This window comes from Chaetura pelagica, unplaced genomic scaffold (genome assembly GCF_000747805.2).
Source record: "Chaetura pelagica isolate M959 unplaced genomic scaffold, ChaPel_1.0 scaffold20, whole genome shotgun sequence".
NCBI classification, from domain to species: domain Eukaryota; kingdom Metazoa; phylum Chordata; class Aves; order Apodiformes; family Apodidae; genus Chaetura; species Chaetura pelagica.
In genome coordinates this window covers 6,139,110-6,157,174 of record NW_009951958.1, presented here as the reverse complement: position 1 = coordinate 6,157,174, position 18,065 = coordinate 6,139,110, and the positions used below count along the sequence as shown (strand labels likewise).

At 44.3% G+C, this 18,065-nt stretch overlaps 1 protein-coding gene across 1 annotated transcript in view; it reads left to right on the top strand.

Moving 5' to 3' along the window:
* ATP13A5 (ATPase type 13A5) overlaps nt 1-18,065 on the top strand; it is a 31,249-nt gene that overhangs the window by 1,411 nt on the left and 11,773 nt on the right. The window contains exons 2-16 of the mRNA XM_010000525.1: nt 3,291-3,464; nt 4,568-4,714; nt 4,943-5,013; nt 5,090-5,170; nt 5,676-5,745; nt 7,939-8,073; nt 9,189-9,261; nt 10,068-10,199; nt 10,789-10,959; nt 11,204-11,361; nt 11,634-11,822; nt 12,071-12,132; nt 14,543-14,693; nt 15,955-16,038; nt 17,116-17,272. Coding sequence (XP_009998827.1) covers nt 3,291-3,464; nt 4,568-4,714; nt 4,943-5,013; nt 5,090-5,170; nt 5,676-5,745; nt 7,939-8,073; nt 9,189-9,261; nt 10,068-10,199; nt 10,789-10,959; nt 11,204-11,361; nt 11,634-11,822; nt 12,071-12,132; nt 14,543-14,693; nt 15,955-16,038; nt 17,116-17,272 — 1,855 coding nt within the window. The remainder of the gene's footprint in view (nt 1-3,290; nt 3,465-4,567; nt 4,715-4,942; nt 5,014-5,089; nt 5,171-5,675; nt 5,746-7,938; nt 8,074-9,188; nt 9,262-10,067; nt 10,200-10,788; nt 10,960-11,203; nt 11,362-11,633; nt 11,823-12,070; nt 12,133-14,542; nt 14,694-15,954; nt 16,039-17,115; nt 17,273-18,065) is intronic.

Here is an 18,065-nt window from a genome sequence, read left to right as displayed (position 1 = left end):
ATGTGAGCTCGTTTTAGACTGGGGAACTCAGGCCAGTTGCAGGAGCTGGGATCCAGCATAAAACGAAAATAATCTGCTGTGGGAGGCAGGTAAGGAGTCAGCCAGGGGTCATCTATGTCATGCTGATTGCAACAGGCAGTGTTCTCCAGGGGGTTACTGCCTGGTGTGTGGATGTAGCTCCCAACACCTGCCTCTGCTTGCATGAGAGGCAATGGGGATGCCAACTCCCTCATAAGCATGGAGGTCTGGGATAGATAGATGGATGGACGGGCGGAGTGAGGCTGTTGCCACAAGCAGACTGTTATCTGGGAGCCTGTGCATCCCAGAGGAGCAGAACTCACTTCTAGGAGACACCTCTTACCCCATCCAGCCTGTGGAGAATGGCCATGTCTGTGCCCCAGGTGCTGCTGACACAGCCTGCCTGCTGCAAGTGGCCTGTGTCAGGATGACCTGTGTTTTCCATCATACTCTTCCCTGTGGCCCTGTTTGCTGGAGCAGTGTCGCTTCCAGGTGCTGCCCTTCTTGGGAATCCTGCTGCTGCCGTGGGCCTGAACGGGCCAGGCGGGTTCCCTCCGCTCCGGCCTTCAGCGCTTCCTCGTCTGTCCCCTGGGAACAGGCTGTCTGGCTGTGCTACAAATGAACATCCACCTATTGTGTCCATACAGGGACTGACTGCAGCACCTTCCTGGGCCGGGAGACCCAGACTCCTGGCAGGACAGCTGGGCTGAGCTGCCGCAGCCCCGTTCCTCGCACCAGGAATCCCTCAGTGCTCCCGCCGGTGACTCCCGGCCCTGCCCTTGCCCAGCCCTGGCACCACAGCTCTTCCCCAGCCTTCCTCACACCTTTGGCTGTGGGTTCTTTCCTCTCCAGTCCCCGTGGGGTGATGGATGAGTTGTGGTCCCACAAATCTCCTGTCATTCCAGCCACTCTTGTAACAAGCTCCTTCTCCCGGCCTGCATTTCACGCGTATCTGTAACAATCCTGCCATGAAAAGAGGGGTGAATGAAATTCTCCTTGAATGTCCTTAGTTGTGGACACTGTGGTTTGTTCTCCCACCCTGAAAACACCATTTGTAGTTATATTTGTAGTGTTATTCCTCCAAAGGAATAATATTTTGCATCCAGCAGGACTGCACATCTAAAAACCACATAGATGGTTTGGAATGGATTTTGCTAACCTGATGTAAGGGCTGAGTGATTGTCTTCATTTCAGTTGAGATGCATTGATTTCAGCTTAGTTTATGTTGATTATGATCAGAGTTCAGATAAATCAAGTTAATTGCTCTCTTAAACCTGAATAGGAGTTTTCTCCACTGCCTTTAAATGAGTTGAAAATTATATTTGAAGTTGAACCAGTATACTTGTTTGTACAAGCCCTCTCCAAGGAGGTCTGCTTTGTTGCAGACTGTTCTGTAAAGCACCAGTAGTCCTGGAATTTCTCTCACGTGCATTTCAGATGTGGGACTTTCTCATTTTTATTCGCTTTTTGTAATTCAAAACACTACTTCCTTCCCCTCCTCTCAACTGCATAAGCTGTGTCAATAAGTTACACTATCCCACCACATTGTGTACTTTAGTTGGCAAGCTATCCTGGAAAAACATTCCATGTAGTTACAAGCAGATGCACAAGAACATTTTATTTTACTTCCTCTGACTACATCTGAAGGGTCACTTGCTGCCTCCTCTGGGGCGGGTACATCACACACTCACTGCCTGGTGGGTGGGTATTTGTTTTTTGTGGTCTGGGTTAGTTACCTCACCTGGGTGATGGCACAGAGTTGGTCCTGCAGTTCCTTTTCCCGGCCTCTCGTGCAGCCCCCATGGCAGGGGAGCTGGCAGCATCTTGCTGCTGAGAGCAGGTGCTCCCCTGCCCTCATCATCAACCCGGGGGTAAAGTCACAGAGATTGCCTGGAGCTGGGCTTTTTGAGTGGGGAAGAGAGCTGAGAGATGCCCTGTGTGGGGAAACTCCTGCAGCAGCAGTGGAGAAACCTGATGGAAAACAGTTCTTAGGGTGTTTTGGGGTTTTTTGTCTGTTTGTTTTTTTTTTGTTTGTTTGCTTGCTTGTTTTCAGCAATAGGTGCAACATAAATAAATTAAACTCTTTTTCTAGGTTTTCATTTCAGCCTTGGAACAGAATTCTTTTCCCAAATAAGTTTTTATACAACCTAGCCTAACATGGGTGGTACAAAGTGAGTCCCATGGTGGGGGTTCCTGCCTGGGTGCCTGTTGGAAGCAGAAAGAGACACTCACAGGGCTGCTGAGGGGTGGGTGTAGGGCTGTAGGGCATAGGTGGCACCTACTGTGGCTCTTGTCTCAGTGTCTTGAGAGCTGCAGCTGTGCTGGAGGTGGGTGATACGTCCAAAGGGTTGGCATCCCTGGCTGCTGTGAGCTGCCAGCTGTCGATGGAGTGTCTCCACCTTCCCTTAATGCCCCGCAGGGTGCTGAGAGGGCTGAGAAAGCACCAAGCACGTAGAGCAGGATCCAGTTATGCTGCAGGCATTAAAGTTATTGTTAGCATCACGGGCAGTATAAAAGGAAAACAAACAGTGAAAAAAATCCAAAGTTCTTCTCAAGCGGAAAAAAATAAAGTTACGGACTTAACAATCTCCTTCAGGAACAATGGATCATCACTGGATAGATGAGTATTGGGCTATCAAGATGAAATGGTGAGCACGGGAGATGAAAGATAACCTGGGAAATAAGTTGAAGGAAGACAGTGTACAGAGCAAAAAGATCCCTTCTGTATTTGTTTTCAAGATAAGGTGCAGGTGGTGGAATATAACACACTGGCATGTACAGGATCTGGTACCTGAGAGGAGTTGGCAGGGCTTGACATCTTGTTTTCTTTCCCTGAAGCAGATTCCCATGACTCTGCTGCAAGGTAGATTTCAGCAGCCAGCACTATGTTTGCACAGAGACATCCCCTTGGTGGGCAGGCAGGGTGTTCAGTGCTAGCACTGCAAAGAGACATCTGTTACCATGAAGGGTCAGCTGCAGCCTTGATGGTAAAAGCTCCACACTGGAGCTAATTGTTCATTAATCCTGGCAGAGCTAATGTGAGAACACTCCTCTGCCAGCTGCAGCCCAGTGGCATCTTCTTTTCAGCAGCTCTGCTGTATTCTTTACTAGGTTGTATCAATCAGCAAACTCTCATTTTCAAAACCACCTTTGAGTTGGTATGAGGAAAAGCTTCACTCACCAGCCTGTCTTTTCAATAGGCTTGGGCGCCCTGACGGACAAACAGCAAGGTCAAACTTGTTATCAAAGAAAGCTTTCTCTTTGTGGTACAGGAGATATTTGGCTACAAACCCCAAGGCTGGCGGAGGGTCCTGTGCATTGCTGGGTACATCTTGTCCTGTGGAGCTTTGCTGCTGCTGTTTTACTGGAAGCCAGAGTGGGACGTGTGGGCAAACTGCACCCGCTGCAGCTTGGAAGAAGCAGACATTGTTCTGCTCCGAACAACAGTAGGTGACCCTCCCAGCTGACTGGCATTTGCAGAATGTGTCTTCTTCACAGATGAGGCAGCCTGTCTGTCTTTGCAAGATGCAGTAGGTTATTAACACTTTCCACTTCTGGAAGGGGAGTGGCAGGGTCAAGTCAAGCTTCAGAGGACCAACCATTTTCAGAGTTTGAAATACTGCATAAAAGCCCATGTTGACACTAAAATCTGAAGGCTGGGCACCAAGGAGTCTTCAGGCATTGCTGCTGTCCATCCACAGGCTCCAGCAGCTGCTCTCTGCCCAGAACATGCTCCATGAAACAGCTCTGTCTCTTCCCTTCTGCTACAGGCATTGGGTACAGCCAACTAGCTTCAGGGGAGGGATCATCTCCAGAAGTTGTGGCTGTTAGTAGCCTTTCTGTTTTAAAGTGACTATGGAATGCTGAGACAATGAGTTTTAGAGAGTTAGATTTTAGGTATCAATTATATTCTAAGAATCCATTACTATTCTAGCAGAGCAAATGTGTAAGATACTAAATGCCCAACATGGCAATGATATTGTTAAAATAAATGCACTCAAACCACTATGTGAGTAATCTATTGCTTATTGTAATTAGTTATATTGAACTAAACCAATTAAAAGACAATTGAGTGTGCATCTGCAGCAGTACAGCTGAGTTGCTTTTGGCTGTGGATGTGTAACAAGTAACAGAGAGTTGGAGAAGTTTTGTAGAAAAAAATACCTAGTGCTGAGAACTCAGTGCCCCCACCAAAAGTATTTCAGAAGGCTTTTACTTCCAACTAGCTCTAATCTGATCCCATAGATGAAAAATGCATCCAGTAGCTGTTGAAGCACTTCTTCTGGTTTAGTTTCATATTTGAAATTGCTTTGTGGCATGAAACAAAGCAAAAGTAGGTAACTGTGAGATTTCCTTCCAAGTGCTTTGTGACCAGTACTAGAACACTGATACCAAAATCCCTGTTACTGTGGGCTTACATTTGCTTTGACTGCAAGGATGCCACAATACTGTAGTTCTCTGGGAATCTCACATAGACTTCCCAGAGTCAGGAAACATTATCACAGACAACATTTTGGACTTATCACTGTACTGTGCTCAATTTCTCTAGGATGAGTTTCAGAGATATACCTGGAAGAAAGTGACCTGGATTGATTTGTCCACACTGGCACTACCTGTTGATAGTAATTCAGATGGTCGTCTCGTAGCTGATAAAGACTCTGTCATAAACAGAGCTGTAATGAAACCACAGTTAAAGGTAAGTCATCTATCAAATGAAGAAGAAAGATGGCAGGGAGATGGTGAGTGAAAAGAGGAGTCAAGGCCCTTGGAAGCTCCCAAGGGTGCTCTGTCAGCATCACCCTGTAAATCTTGTTTATATCAGCTGAGCTCAAGTTTTCTCCTAAAAGATGGGGAAGCATTTATGTAACAGTGAGGTGGTTTTCCCTAGAATGGCAAAAGGAATTTTGGCTATTTGGTCTTGCAGATGAGATGTATCCAGGTGCAGAAAATCCGTTATATTTGGGACTGTTCTGTAAAAGCATTCAAGAAAGTTGGGTGAGTGTCAACAGTCTGTTACAAAATCCTTTGTGGTAGGAGACTCCCTTGTCTCAACGCTCTCCTGTTACCCTAGATCATTAGAAGACAGCAACACGTGTCACACCATACACCAAAAGTTTGGAGCTGGCCTGACAAGGGAAGAACAGAAGATCAGGTACAGGCTACATATGACTAGATGCATGAGTTAATTATGATAGTGTGACCTGTTAATTCTTCCTTTCAGATTCGCGTGAGCTTTTTGCTACTCTCCTTAGTAGCAAGGCAGTGCAAACAGTATGGGTGACATTTGGAAAGGTGCAAAATCATTGTCCCTCATGTTTTGTTGATTTTTTTCTGTTCTAAGTGGTGACAGGGTAAGTCTGGGGAAACCAGCACTGGTTCCAGCTGGAGTTAAGGGCACAGGAAGACTGGCTTTCTTTGCCATAATCTCCTTAAAAGCACTCCAGAAAGCTCACCACAGGCTTTACCAACAAACTGATTCTTTTCAGCAAGGAAATAGTAAAATTCTGTTTCTGTGTAAAGTCCTCTCAGATGCAGCAGCTTCCTGCTCAGCCCACAGGACTAGATAAATATTAATGTCATTTGGGTGCACAATTTTCCACATGAAGTGTTGCTCTACTTGACTAAGATGTAACATGGGGAACTCTACCTTCCTACAGGCAGCTGGTGTGTGGACCTAATGCCATTGAAGTTGAAATTCGTCCTGTTTGGAAGTTACTTTTTAAAGAGGTCAGTAAGTCAGACCAGCACTTGGTGGGAAAGGTGTAATATTTTTGAAGAATTCTCCTGGGCACTCTGGAATGGGATAACTGGTGTTTCATAAGTGTAATCTGTGTGGGAAGCTGGGTGAATCTCATTTTTGGCTATTAGCACTCATTCCAGGCAGAAGGTTGCAGGGAAGAGTATTGAAGCTAAGAGGATGCTTGGTGCTGCATACCTATAACAGCTCTGTTTTCCTCATGATGATTTCTTCCCTTCCTGGAGAGCAGTAGTGTGGAAGACTGATGTTCTCCTTCTCTCTGTGGGCCTTTTTTCCTCACTGAACATCTCCTGTGAGCTGGGACATCTTGTCCTGTCGCTGAACAGTGATGTGCACCTGGAGAGCTCGTGCTTTTTGCAACTCACCACAGACACATCAGAAACTCGGTCCCTTCACATAGGCTCTTGATAATCTTATTGGTACAACTGAGGCAACTTGTTCCTCTTTAATAGCCTTGTTTTAGTACTCCCAAAGCAGTACAAAGCATTAGAGAAATTCTGCTGCTGGGCTTGCTTGTGGCCTCAACAGCAGCATAAAAGGTGAGTGTGCTCTAGAATGGATGGCAATATTTGCAAAATTCCTGTTTTATAGTTGCTTTATTCATCTGGTAACTTAATTTTCTCCTGTGACATAGACACAAGACGATTTTTTCCCCTGCATAAATAAGGATACACTGAAAGACTGTTCTGCCTTTACAGAGGACAAAACAAACTTATCTTGTGGATAAGAGAAGAGGCATTTATGGATGGTTACTTGCTAAGTTTGGATACAGAAATGCTGGTCATACATTTTTGCCAATCTTTGAGCAGGGGTTTGCATACAAGATACTGTCATGCTATCTGTGTTCACTTCAGTGGACTAAGGATGCTACATGAATGTCTTTAAAATGCAAAAGAGCTATGAATGCTGGGACAAACTAGTATGTGTCTGAACTTTAAGTGGAGTCTGTTTGAAACCCTACAAAATACGTGAAAAGCTCCAGGGCTCCTGAAATAGGTTGGATTTGATGTTACCAACCTTTCAGTGCCCTCTGGAGATGGTTTTGAAGAGAGCTCCAGTGTAGCATTCTAAAAAGTTTATTTAATTTGAATTTTGCACTTCCATCCAAGGCTGAAGCTTCATGCTTGAAATATTAATGGGGGTGCCTGGAGGCAGACTGGTCCTCATGAGTTTGTGGTATTTCAGTCCAGAAACATCTTCAGTGTCCGAAGGCTGGCACCCTGATCTGTCTCTTTGTCCTAGTGAATGTCAAAGAAAGTATTAAATTTTAATTGAGGGACCATATTCATCAGATGAATAATTCATTTCAGTTCCCATCTTTATGCAGAAAGCTCTTTCAGTGGCTATTTTAGTTATATCAGTTCTACAGTAAAGACTGTCACTCCTGCAGACAACCAAGTGGTGGGCAAATCACTGCAAAAATTCATGTTATTCTTTTGTTGTTAGATACGTACCACGGTAACCAAAATTATATTCTCAGACTTCTGTGGAGCTTGTGGCCTGTTTTAGCATAACATGTTGAAGTGAGTGATCACTGGTATTGTAAGGCTGCCATAGTGTAGAGTAGCTGAAAGTATGGAAGTATGAGGAAATCAAGATTTTATTTTAGTTGTAGTCTAAGACTAGTTACTGATGGCCCCACAGCTCATTAATTCTTCTTTATAGTTTTTCTTTTTCCAAATAAATATCATATTCACAGGCAGTTTCTTAAATCACAAAGTATTAAAAGATTGTTATGGTAATTCAGTTTCTTCCTCCCCTCTGACATTTGGTTAGTGTCTCCTGTGCAGCAATTACTTAGAAGTAGCAATGTGAAGGTCACCTTTGTTAGCTGGCTACGGTGCAAAACCAACTGACTTGAAGTCCCTTAAGTCTGGGTTGAAGTTGCCAGCACAGTTGCTGGTGCATAGTAATTGGATAGCAGCAGCTTTCAATAACAAACACCACAAACTACATGTAAGCTGGTAAGTCAGAGCTGGAGGCTATTGACACTCTAAAAGAGCCATGAAAAAATACTGCCTTGGGATGGCAACGCAGCCTTTTCAATCACTTTTTGAGGCTCCTGGAAGAAGTAATGAAATGTTGTCACCTTTTCCCACCTTCCACCTCTCCTGACATGTGTCATGTTCATCCCCTGATGCGTGTTACACTTGTGTTTGCAGATTTTAAACCCCTTCTATGTGTTCCAAGCCTTCACCCTCACTCTGTGGCTGAGCCAAGGGTATATTGAATATTCAATGGCCATTGTAATCCTGTCGATCATTTCTGTCGTATTAACCGTCTACGACCTTAGACAGGTGAGTTTGCAGCACAAGCTGCCAGCTCACCATCCTCCACTCTGCTGGCAATTTCTTCTATCATAGGCAAGAGGAGCTATTTATATGCTTTTTCTGATTATTTTGTGTATTAGGACACATTACTACAGATTTATTACTGTAAAACAATTAAAAGAGTCATACCTGGGGATCTTGGACTTCCCAAGAGTTAAAGAAGACTGGAGTCTGACAGGCAACATTTTGGTCTGGGATTAGCTGGGAATAGCTGGGGCTTTTGTGAGCAGAGCTGTGTTGGCTGTCCATCATGTTTTTGTATCTTTAACTAACACCTGCAAAATGACCAGCACAACCCTGTTGAACAAGTGCTCACAGCTCTTTGAGCACATTTGTACTGGAAGTGTTGGTGTCCATCCTGCTATTGCAGAGCTTGAAGAGCAGATACGGTCCATCAGCTTGCTTTGGCAAGGAAGGTTCTCCTGTGTGGCTGATGATGTTCTTTAAACTGGCTTGACGTCTTCACATGATCAATGTTAATGAAGAAATCTACACTTAGGGATTAGCTTTTTGCAGCTGTAATTTCTAAATCAAGATAAGAGATACTCTTTATTGTCCTTGCAATGACAGTTGACTTCGTCATTGTCTCGGGATATGTAATTGTCTGAATTAGATTGCAAAAACTGGCAAAGCACAAACACCCAGCTAAACTAGAATTTCTGTTTTTCTTCTTGCAATTATTGTAACAATAGCTTTACAGCTTGGATACCCTGTTGATAGGCTCCTAGCAAGGATAAAACTGTGAAGCACAAAGAAACCCCCTCCTGAGGGACCGCGGATAACAGTGTTGCAGCAAAGGAGACTTTGTCTGGCATGAAGCGGGAAGTAGCCCCTTAACAGTAGAGGGAGATACAGTGGCATGAATCAGAAACAAACAGAAAATTAGGTCCATGTTCCCACAGCAGCTTGTTCTAGGTTAACTGGATGAACTCTCATCCTGACTTCTAACAAGCAATGTGAAACCCGCCCTGGATAACTCAGTAGAGTTCAGTTTCTGTGCTGTTAGCTTGATCACTGAATTGTAACCTACTGCTCCACTTGAGTATTGAGTTTCAGCACTGTAATTGCTTTCCCACCAACAGCAGTCTACCAAGCTGCACAACCTTGTTGAGGAGCATAACAAAGTCCAGGTTACAGTCTGCACGAAGAATGAAGGTGAGTCATCTTCTTCTCATTTTCCTCACCAGCCTGTATAATTAACTTATGTGTTGAAATGCATCTGGAATTGCACAGCTCCTGTTGATTTCTACTGCTGAAATGTGAAGGGTGAGCTGCAGGGAGAGTAGGGCAGAGGGAGGTGAGGTGGGCAGGGCAGGGAGAAGTGTGGGCACAGCCTATGAGGTGCAGTAATGATGCATCTGTTTCGTTATCATCTGTACCTCCAGCATCTGTAATGATACAGGTGAACCTTGTAATTTGTGTTGAATTGAGAACAGCTTGGAAAATTTAATTTCACAAACAAGCAACTAGATAACAACTCTGGCCTTCCATGACCTGCTTCCCTGCTCTGCTATAGGCTACTTTCATAATCCTGTCAATACTTTATAAGCAATTTTCAAAGAGTCTAGATACATGGCACCAACAAAGGCATGCACTTTCTTTCCTGTGACTCAGACCCTTGCCCATTAAATAAGGGTTGTAGCTATTTTTGCCTCCTAAATATATTGAGCTGGGCAATTGCTAGAGTGATTTTCTTGGGGTAGGTTTTCTTAGAGTGCTTTATGAACAGCAAGCTGAAGACACCCACTTGGAGAGAGATGTTTAGACAAGGGCTGATCTTCATGCTGTTGTTTTTCAGCCAGTATTATTTCTAAGAAGCACTGGCCTTAAATCATGCAGTGTAGCAGTTTAGTGATGTTGTGTGTACCCTGAGACTTTAAAAAATTGTCCAGAACTCATGCAAAAATAAAGTGGTTTTTTATATATTTTAAAAATGTATTTATTTTTTAATTGTTCTACAGGTTGCAAAGAGCTGGAGTCTTGTTACTTAGTCCCTGGAGACATGTTGCTTTTAGACACAGAAAAGCTCTCTCTCCCATGTGATGCTGTCCTGATTGATGGAAGCTGCATTGTGAATGAAGGGATGCTCACAGGTGCAACCTTGGAGTTTGAAATGTGAAGCCTCTGTGCGGATTCTCTGTCAGGCAGATGTCTTCATCTGTTCTGACAGCAAATTGTTTACTATTTATTAGCATAGTTTGCAGCAGAAGGTGAAAAAAAATGTGGCTTGAATAATTCACTGTTGTCTTGGGCTATTGTGTAATATGCTTTTCTTATCCACATTCAAACCAAGTAGGATTAATATACTTTCAGGAATAGAAAGTTGAAATACTCAGATACACTGAATAGATATTCTTTGAGTTCTGGATTCTGACCTTGCAGCAGTTCTATTTGAGCAGGTGAAGTACAAGCATGAGGTCAGTGTTATACCTGAATATCAAGCCACTACAGGGGCAAAATTTGACCCCAGCCCTTGACACAAAATGCTAGGAGAAACCACCTGTTGTACTCTGAAACTAAAACTGTAATGGCTGTCACCATGAATCCACCTGCGTAAGCACGAAAGCGAGCTAGTTAGTCAAGCAAACTTGAGCACCTAAAGGCTGCTGTCACTTTCTAATATGATGAAATGGATAGACTGTTAAGTCCCCTTTAAGTGAAGCTGCACACTGTTGTTCTTAGGTGAAAGCATTCCAGTTACTAAAACCCCTTTGCCCCACGTGGAGAGCCCGATGCCCTGGAAAACCCACAGCATGGAGGACTATCGGAGACACGTCCTCTTCTGCGGGACAGAAGTCATACAGACCAAGCCGACAGGCAGGGGCCCAGTGAGAGCCGTCGTGCTGCAAACCGGTATTTCTTTTGTCATTTGTTAATGAGCAGGGGGAAAGAAGCAGCAGCCCTGGAAGCTGGCAGGCGAGCTGGTTTCTTTTTGTAGCTCAAGTCTGGCACAGCCCTGGTGTCCCTGAGAAGTGCTTGTTGCCACCCTATGGCTGAGGCTTGTACAATGCCACCTGTTTTTGAACAGCAGCTTGAACAGCAGCAATGAGGTATGAAGTCACTATGTCACAAATGTGTGGCGTGTGTCTTCACACAGGGTTCAATACAGCTAAAGGTGACCTGGTGAGATCCATCCTCTACCCCAAGCCAGTGAACTTCAAACTCTACAGGGATGCCTTCAAGTTCATCTTAGGCCTCTCTGCCATTGGTGTGTTTGGACTCATCTACACTGTGTGTGTGTTCGTGTCCCACAAGGTAGGCACCAGGGAACCCTCCACACTGCAGGTGCCAGCTCTGAGCTCGCAGTCACTCAAGGTCCTTGGAATATTGTTTGCCTCTGTGATTCAGTTTTCAGATGCCGAAGATGGGGCTGGGAGAGAAAAAAACAGAATAAATCTGTCATTCTCAGGGGCAGAGTTTGGGACACATTGCTGCTGGGCAGGAGGGTCTGTCCCCCAGAGTAGTGGCAGAAGGGTGAGGAGGCTCATCCCCCTCCCCATTGCCCCTGTTGCTCTCACTGTTTGCAGAAGCCAGTGGCAGATGTGGTGACTATGGCCCTCCTCCTCCTCACCGCGGCCGTGCCTCCTGCTATCCCTGCTGCCTTGACAACAGGCACTGTTTATGCCCAGAGGAGGCTGAAGAAAAAGAAGATTTTCTGCATCAGCCCACAGAGGATTAATATTTGCGGGCAGATCAACCTTGTTTGCTTTGACAAAGTAAGGTGTTTCCTGGGGCACTGAGAGGTGCTGGGGGTTCCTAGGAATGTGGGGGTTTTGTTTTGATTTGTTTTCCCACTCCATCTACCCTGCTTTATCCCCAGGGATAGAGATGCCCATGCAGCAGGGTCACACTGCAGGCAGGAGGCTTTTCTTACCCTGCCTGGGAGACAGGGCAGGACCTCTGGGGAAATGTGGGGGGAAGGGATGGGCAATAGCAGGATAACTAGATCTTTATTTTACTTTAGACAGGCACGCTGACAGAAGATGGACTGGACCTGTGGGGCATCATCCCTTCTGAGGGAAGTTGGTAAGAAAGGATTTTGTTTCATGAGGACTAACCTCCAGTGTGAATGAACTGCCCCAATGGCTAGTCAGGAGGAGGCAGTTGCATAGGATATAGAGAGGCAGCATTTGCTGTGCTATTTAGAGCATGGCCAGAGATGTTGGGGTGTGTCTGGGGAGGCAGAGTGCCATGGGTGGCCATGCTCAGCTCCTGCCCTCCAAAGAGAGCATTTGAGTACTGCAGGTATAGCCATAAAGGTCGTTGCTAATTCAAGACAAAGAACAGCAGCATGAGAGCTTTTAATTACCCTAAAGGGATTTGGAGAATGTGCACAAAGCTTTTCAGTTATGTCATTCACAGCACCATTCAATAAATATTCTTAATCTAGTCAATAAACCTTTCATCATTAAATGTTAGGATAATGCTCCTCCTGTTGAAATTAAGTGTTGCCAACTGTGGTGCCTGTTGAATCTCACCTACCTTTTGTAAATGCTGTGAAAAATCTGTGAGATCTCAGATCAGACTTGAAAAGCTCAGGTGTCATTAGGGACTTCCTTAAACCCATGGCAGGCTCAGTTTTAATTCCAAGCCCAAAGACCACAGAAATCTTCAATAAATAACCACAATATGAACATTAAACTTGACTATATCCACAATTATACTGTTTAATTCCTGTTACTATGATACAGTAACAGACTTCAGCTCTGCAGTTCCTGTTATGCTAAACTCAAATTATTAATCTTTTGCAGTGGTCAGGACAAATCACACTCCCCATATCTACTCCCAGGTTTTCATTAGTAGTTGTTAATACATCAGATACTTCAGCACCACAGAGATTACCATGCTGTAATGAATGAAAGGATGAATTCATTATGAGTGGAGAAAAATCACTTTCCAAATACTTCCTCAAAGGACAGAGAGAAAATTACTATCTGATGCACATTAATGAGAAGAAATTAATAAGTGTCAACCAATAAAATACTCTTCCAGTGGGGCCAAACTGCAGGCACACGGTACAATCTCTTCTTGGCCCTTCTCCAGTGCAGCAGGGAGTCCACACTGATTAGGTGCATGTTGAGCAGGCTGGGAGGCCACCAAAGGCAGACAGCTCATGGCAGTGCCAGGGTGATTTCCACCCAAGTAGCCTTCCAGGTAGTGTCTGCTCACATAAGCAGCAGAGCAAAACTTGATCCATATATCAGAATAAATTAATGTAATAAAAAGAGAAGTCTTCTGCAAGGTCTCAAAATGTAAAGCTCTCTTTGCAGACATGTCCAATCTGCACCCAGCTGGGAGCCAGTGCTGGTGTCTGGCCAAAACGCAAGGAGGAGCTATTGCTGCCTGCATTGATCTCATTACCCTATTTGCATAATTACTTTCTTAAATATTTACATTTTAAAATACAAGCCTCGGTGTCAGCTAAGCTGGGTCCTGCAAGGCAATGACAGTAAAGGAATTTCATTCAACTTACAAAATATCCTACTGTATGTTTAATAAGATGTAAATGTTTGTAGATTTTATGTGATGTTTAGCAGTTTCACCGTGTCTCTTCAGTATTCATTAATAAGCCAATTATGACCAGGCTGAGGAAAAGGTATAATTTGCTAGAAACAGAACAGACTTTGATGGCCCAGAGGGACAACAGGTCCTTGTTCCTTTATTTATTACTCCTTTTAGCAGAGCTGCAAGCTGTCAGGCTGCTCGCTTCTAGATTGATTTCACTGTGCCTGTGTTAGTAACAGGGGATACTAGTGGTGATCAAAGGTAAATAAAATCTATTTAAATTTCCCCTTAACATACCAGCCTAAATGACTGTGGGCTGTGTTGTGATCTGGTAGACAGAGCTTGTCAGCCAGCCAGTTTCTTAGATTAGAATGTGTGTGTGTGTGAGAAGAGAGGACTGAGAAATAACTTCCATGATGAAATAACAGAGCTTTCACCAAGCCCAGCCTTGCATGTGTTGAGTCTGTACTGCAGTGCCAATCAGGGAACAAACCTCAATGCTGTCCACAGAAAGAAATTGGGGCATGAACCTTTGACATTGCGCATGATGTAACTCAACAGAGTCAACCAACTTACCCACCTTTAAAATCAAGGTGTGAGAGAGATTCCTGCATTCTCCAATAGTGTCTTCTCTGTTTTGTTTTATGCCAAACAGCAATTGCCAAGCAGAACTCCTGTGCCAGTCCCCCCTTTATCATCTCAGTTACTTCACATCAAGTTGAACCCGTGCCAATTAATTATTTAGTACTTTTTGGCCTCCTGAATGCGTGTGACCTGTTAATCAGAAAGATGGGTAGGACAGCATGTTGCTTGAGCTACTGGGCTCAGCTGCACTGAGCACAGCAGAGCAGCATCTGTATGCACCAGCTGAGCACTCGTTTCTCTGCATCACTCTTATAAACGGTCCCACTAACCTTCTGCTTTTAATCAGTTTCCAGAAAATCCATAAGTTCCCATCCAGCACTCCTCTGCCCTGGGGGCCTGTGTGCGGGGCCATGGCGAGCTGTCATTCACTGCTTGCTTTGGATAAGAAGATCCAGGGAGATCCGCTGGACTTGAAAATGTTTGAGGGCACAAACTGGGTAATGTGACTCCCAGCCTCTGCACATATCCAAGGCATGGACACCCCCAACCCCCGCCTGTGAGGTTTTACTCACGAGTCAAGCTCAATTACGTGCCTGTAGAGGAAACTCCTTTGCAGTTCTGGTCGTAACAGCTGGGATTTGCTCCTTTATTTCTTCCAACCTCAGGGCAGATTTGCAGCACTGCAGCTGTTTTTTGATAGTACTGCAATCCTTTTCCTTGGGGCTGCCTGCATTTGCTCTCTTAATTTGATTTGGAAACACTGGAGTGTAAGGAAGCGGGGCGGGGGGGAGCCTGGCTGGTGTGGTGCCATTGGCCATGTGGTGCAGAGAGCACAAGGCAGGCAGGGAACACCCTGGCAGGTTTTTATGGCCTTTGCTGAAGCCTGTTATGTCTGATTAGCAAAAGGACATCCCTAGGAGGAAACCAAGGCTGGAGCCTCAGGCTGAGTGAAAAGCAAGTCTCAGAGAGAACTGGGAGCATATGAGAGATTGAGTCCTGGGGCTCATCTGAAGGGTTAGAGAGTTTCTTGGGTGGGAGCTGAAGGGGAGGAGGCACAAAAAGGAAAGGGCTGCTCTTCTACCTCCTCTTCATCCTAGCCTAGAGGGGTTCTGGGTCTTCACAGTTAATTGCTTCACCATCTTTCTCCTTCAACCTTTTGTTTAAGAGAGATTAATCAGTAAGTAAAACTGGTGACAGCTCCTCCAGCAGCACTGTGGGAAAGCACCAGGTTAGTGTCACTCCTGTGGAAGAGTTGGCAGCAGCAGAGCCACATGATGGCAGAAGGGGACTATGAGGGTGAATGGGCCTCGGCAGTGTGTAAGAGAGCTGGAGAACTAAAAGCACCCTGCACTGAAAATTGCCACTTGTTTCTGCACAGAACATCAGTGAGAGGTTTTTAAAAGCAGGAGACTAGAAGATAAAACCAGGTAGAAAAAGATAATTATTTATTTTTCCCTTCATCATTGATATGACTTTAAATGTATATGAAACTGGAGTTTAGAGAAACCATGAACTTTTGACACAGGTTTTTACTCTCATGAAGTCAAAAGATGCAGGGTCATGTAGGTTTCTGCAATGGACAAGGCTCCAGAGAGGCTGTCACTGACCATGGAGAGGGAGATGTTAGATCACAGCAAAACACTTCTTTCCTGCAGTAAGGGGGAAACCATGTGCTGCTGCCCCTGCTTTAACAGGCTGGTGGGGAGCAAAGGGGAAAAAAAAAAAAAGGTATCAGAAAGAATGTTTTTCCTTGTACAGGAGCTAGATGACTCTAGCACAGCTCAGCATGTGGCTGGTGCTCTCAACACCTGCATCGTTAGACCGGGGCCAAAGGCCAGCAGTGTAAGTCCAGTTTTTTTCTGAGAATTAATATTCTGTGTTTTCAATCTGCAGCATGTGCAAACTCCTAGCACGTGCACTGTTCATTTACCTGGGCTGGAGGTTACCAAACGTCTTTCAACCACACTTGGTACTCTGTTGCATCTTCTCTCAAAACACCCCAGAAACACAGGACCAGAAATCAAGTTTTGATTAAAGTGGAGATGCTGCTCTGAAGTGACATCTAAAGCACTTCATGGGCCTTAAAAACATCTCATTTCCAGCTCCATTCTTTGTGTTAATAAAAAGTACAGACTTCTCTGAGTCTGTAAAGCTGCTGGCAAACTGAAACTACACAACCAGTTCAAGTGGAAACTAATTCAGATAAACCATGTACATAAAGCATGAGTTCAGCTGCAGGAGGAAGCAACATGAGTAAGAACAAGGCATTACAGCTAGAAGCACAGACATGGGTCCATGAGTCCTGCTGGTAATTGTCGTGCAACCTCACTAGCAGATTTATCAGCATCACACCAAAGAACGGTGTTGTTTGCCTCACTCTTCCTCTTAAAAGCACACTTGGGAAGCACCAAGTTTTGACAAATGAAAATTGTTACCTTTCCAGTCCAATGTTGAATCAGCCAGCATCCTCCCAGTGCATGGAGTGTGATTTCTGCCAGCAATACTGGGAATACAGTGCTGTGGCAATGAGGAAATCAACCTTGTTTCTACATTTGCTCTGTTCCTGTGGTTATGTCACTGTAAGACATCAAATTTCAGTTCCTAGGACAGTAAACGCACAAATACTATATTAATATATGGTTTTTAAGAGAAAGAGTGGGACAAAGCTCAGAAACCACCTAAATATAAATAAAAACATGGAGATTCCTGAAAAGTACACTGGGAAGACAGAGTTGTTGAGGCTGTGATTCCTAAACTTGTGATCAGTGATCTGATCCCATAGCCAGAAGGCAGCAGAAGTGAAATCATCTATTAATAATAAATCACCTTAGCAAGAAAGACTCAAATGAGCTACAGTTCAGAATGGATTTGCTTTGTATAGTCAATGACTCTAACATTTCACTTTCCTGCCCTCTCCAGGCTCCTGTGGAAGGAATAGCAATCCTACATCAATTCCCATTTTCTTCTGGGCTGCAGAGGATGTCTGTTGTTTCACAAAAGATTGGAGAGGAGCAGTATGACCTGTACGTGAAAGGAGCACCAGAAATAGTGTCCAGCTTTTGTAGACAAGAAACAGGTATAGAATTGGGAAAGAGCAATTTTGTATGGTTCTTTATGTGGCTCTAATCCTAAAAGGTTTTCAGTGCTCACTCTTCACCACTGGCCACATTGCAGCTGTGTGTGGATGACTTTGTCCACAGGCAAGCCTCAGGCTTGTTAAATGTCATTACTTAATAGAACAAAAAAAACTTTCATTGCTTGTTTGTAGGTTAGAGATGCACAGCCTGAGGTTCAACCTCTGTACAACCCTTAGCTGACTTGCATCAGCTGAACACACAGTGCACAAAAAATGTTGATGTATCAAAGTACCCAGAGCTGATGTAGGATCATGGTAATTGCATGTGCCAGAGCAAGTGTGTTGTGCAGCACAAATTCTTAAATTTCCTGCTTATTGCCCTATAAATTCAGCATTGAGTTACTAACCCGGCTTGCAAAAGTTTTAAATATCAGTGATGGAAAACTTGCTGTGGACATGCAAATTATTGTTATTAAGGATAATTGGTATTAACACTCAAGCCAAAACTTCTGTCCTCTCTCTGCAATTAAACATAGGGCTTTTCTTTTTTGTATGTGAACATTATTATAGGCTTATACTCAAATTTGTCTGCAAACTTGAAACTCAGGTCACATTCACTGGATACTTCAAAAGGATGCCAGGCAAACACAGTAGCAATGGTTTGTGGCTCTTTGGTTTGTTATTTCAGATGGAACTGACCTGAAAACAGTTTTTGAGGGACAACAGAAACATTTTGTTTAGAACTCCCTAAGAGCTAATGAAACAAACCTTCAGACAAGTTAACGTCAGCAGG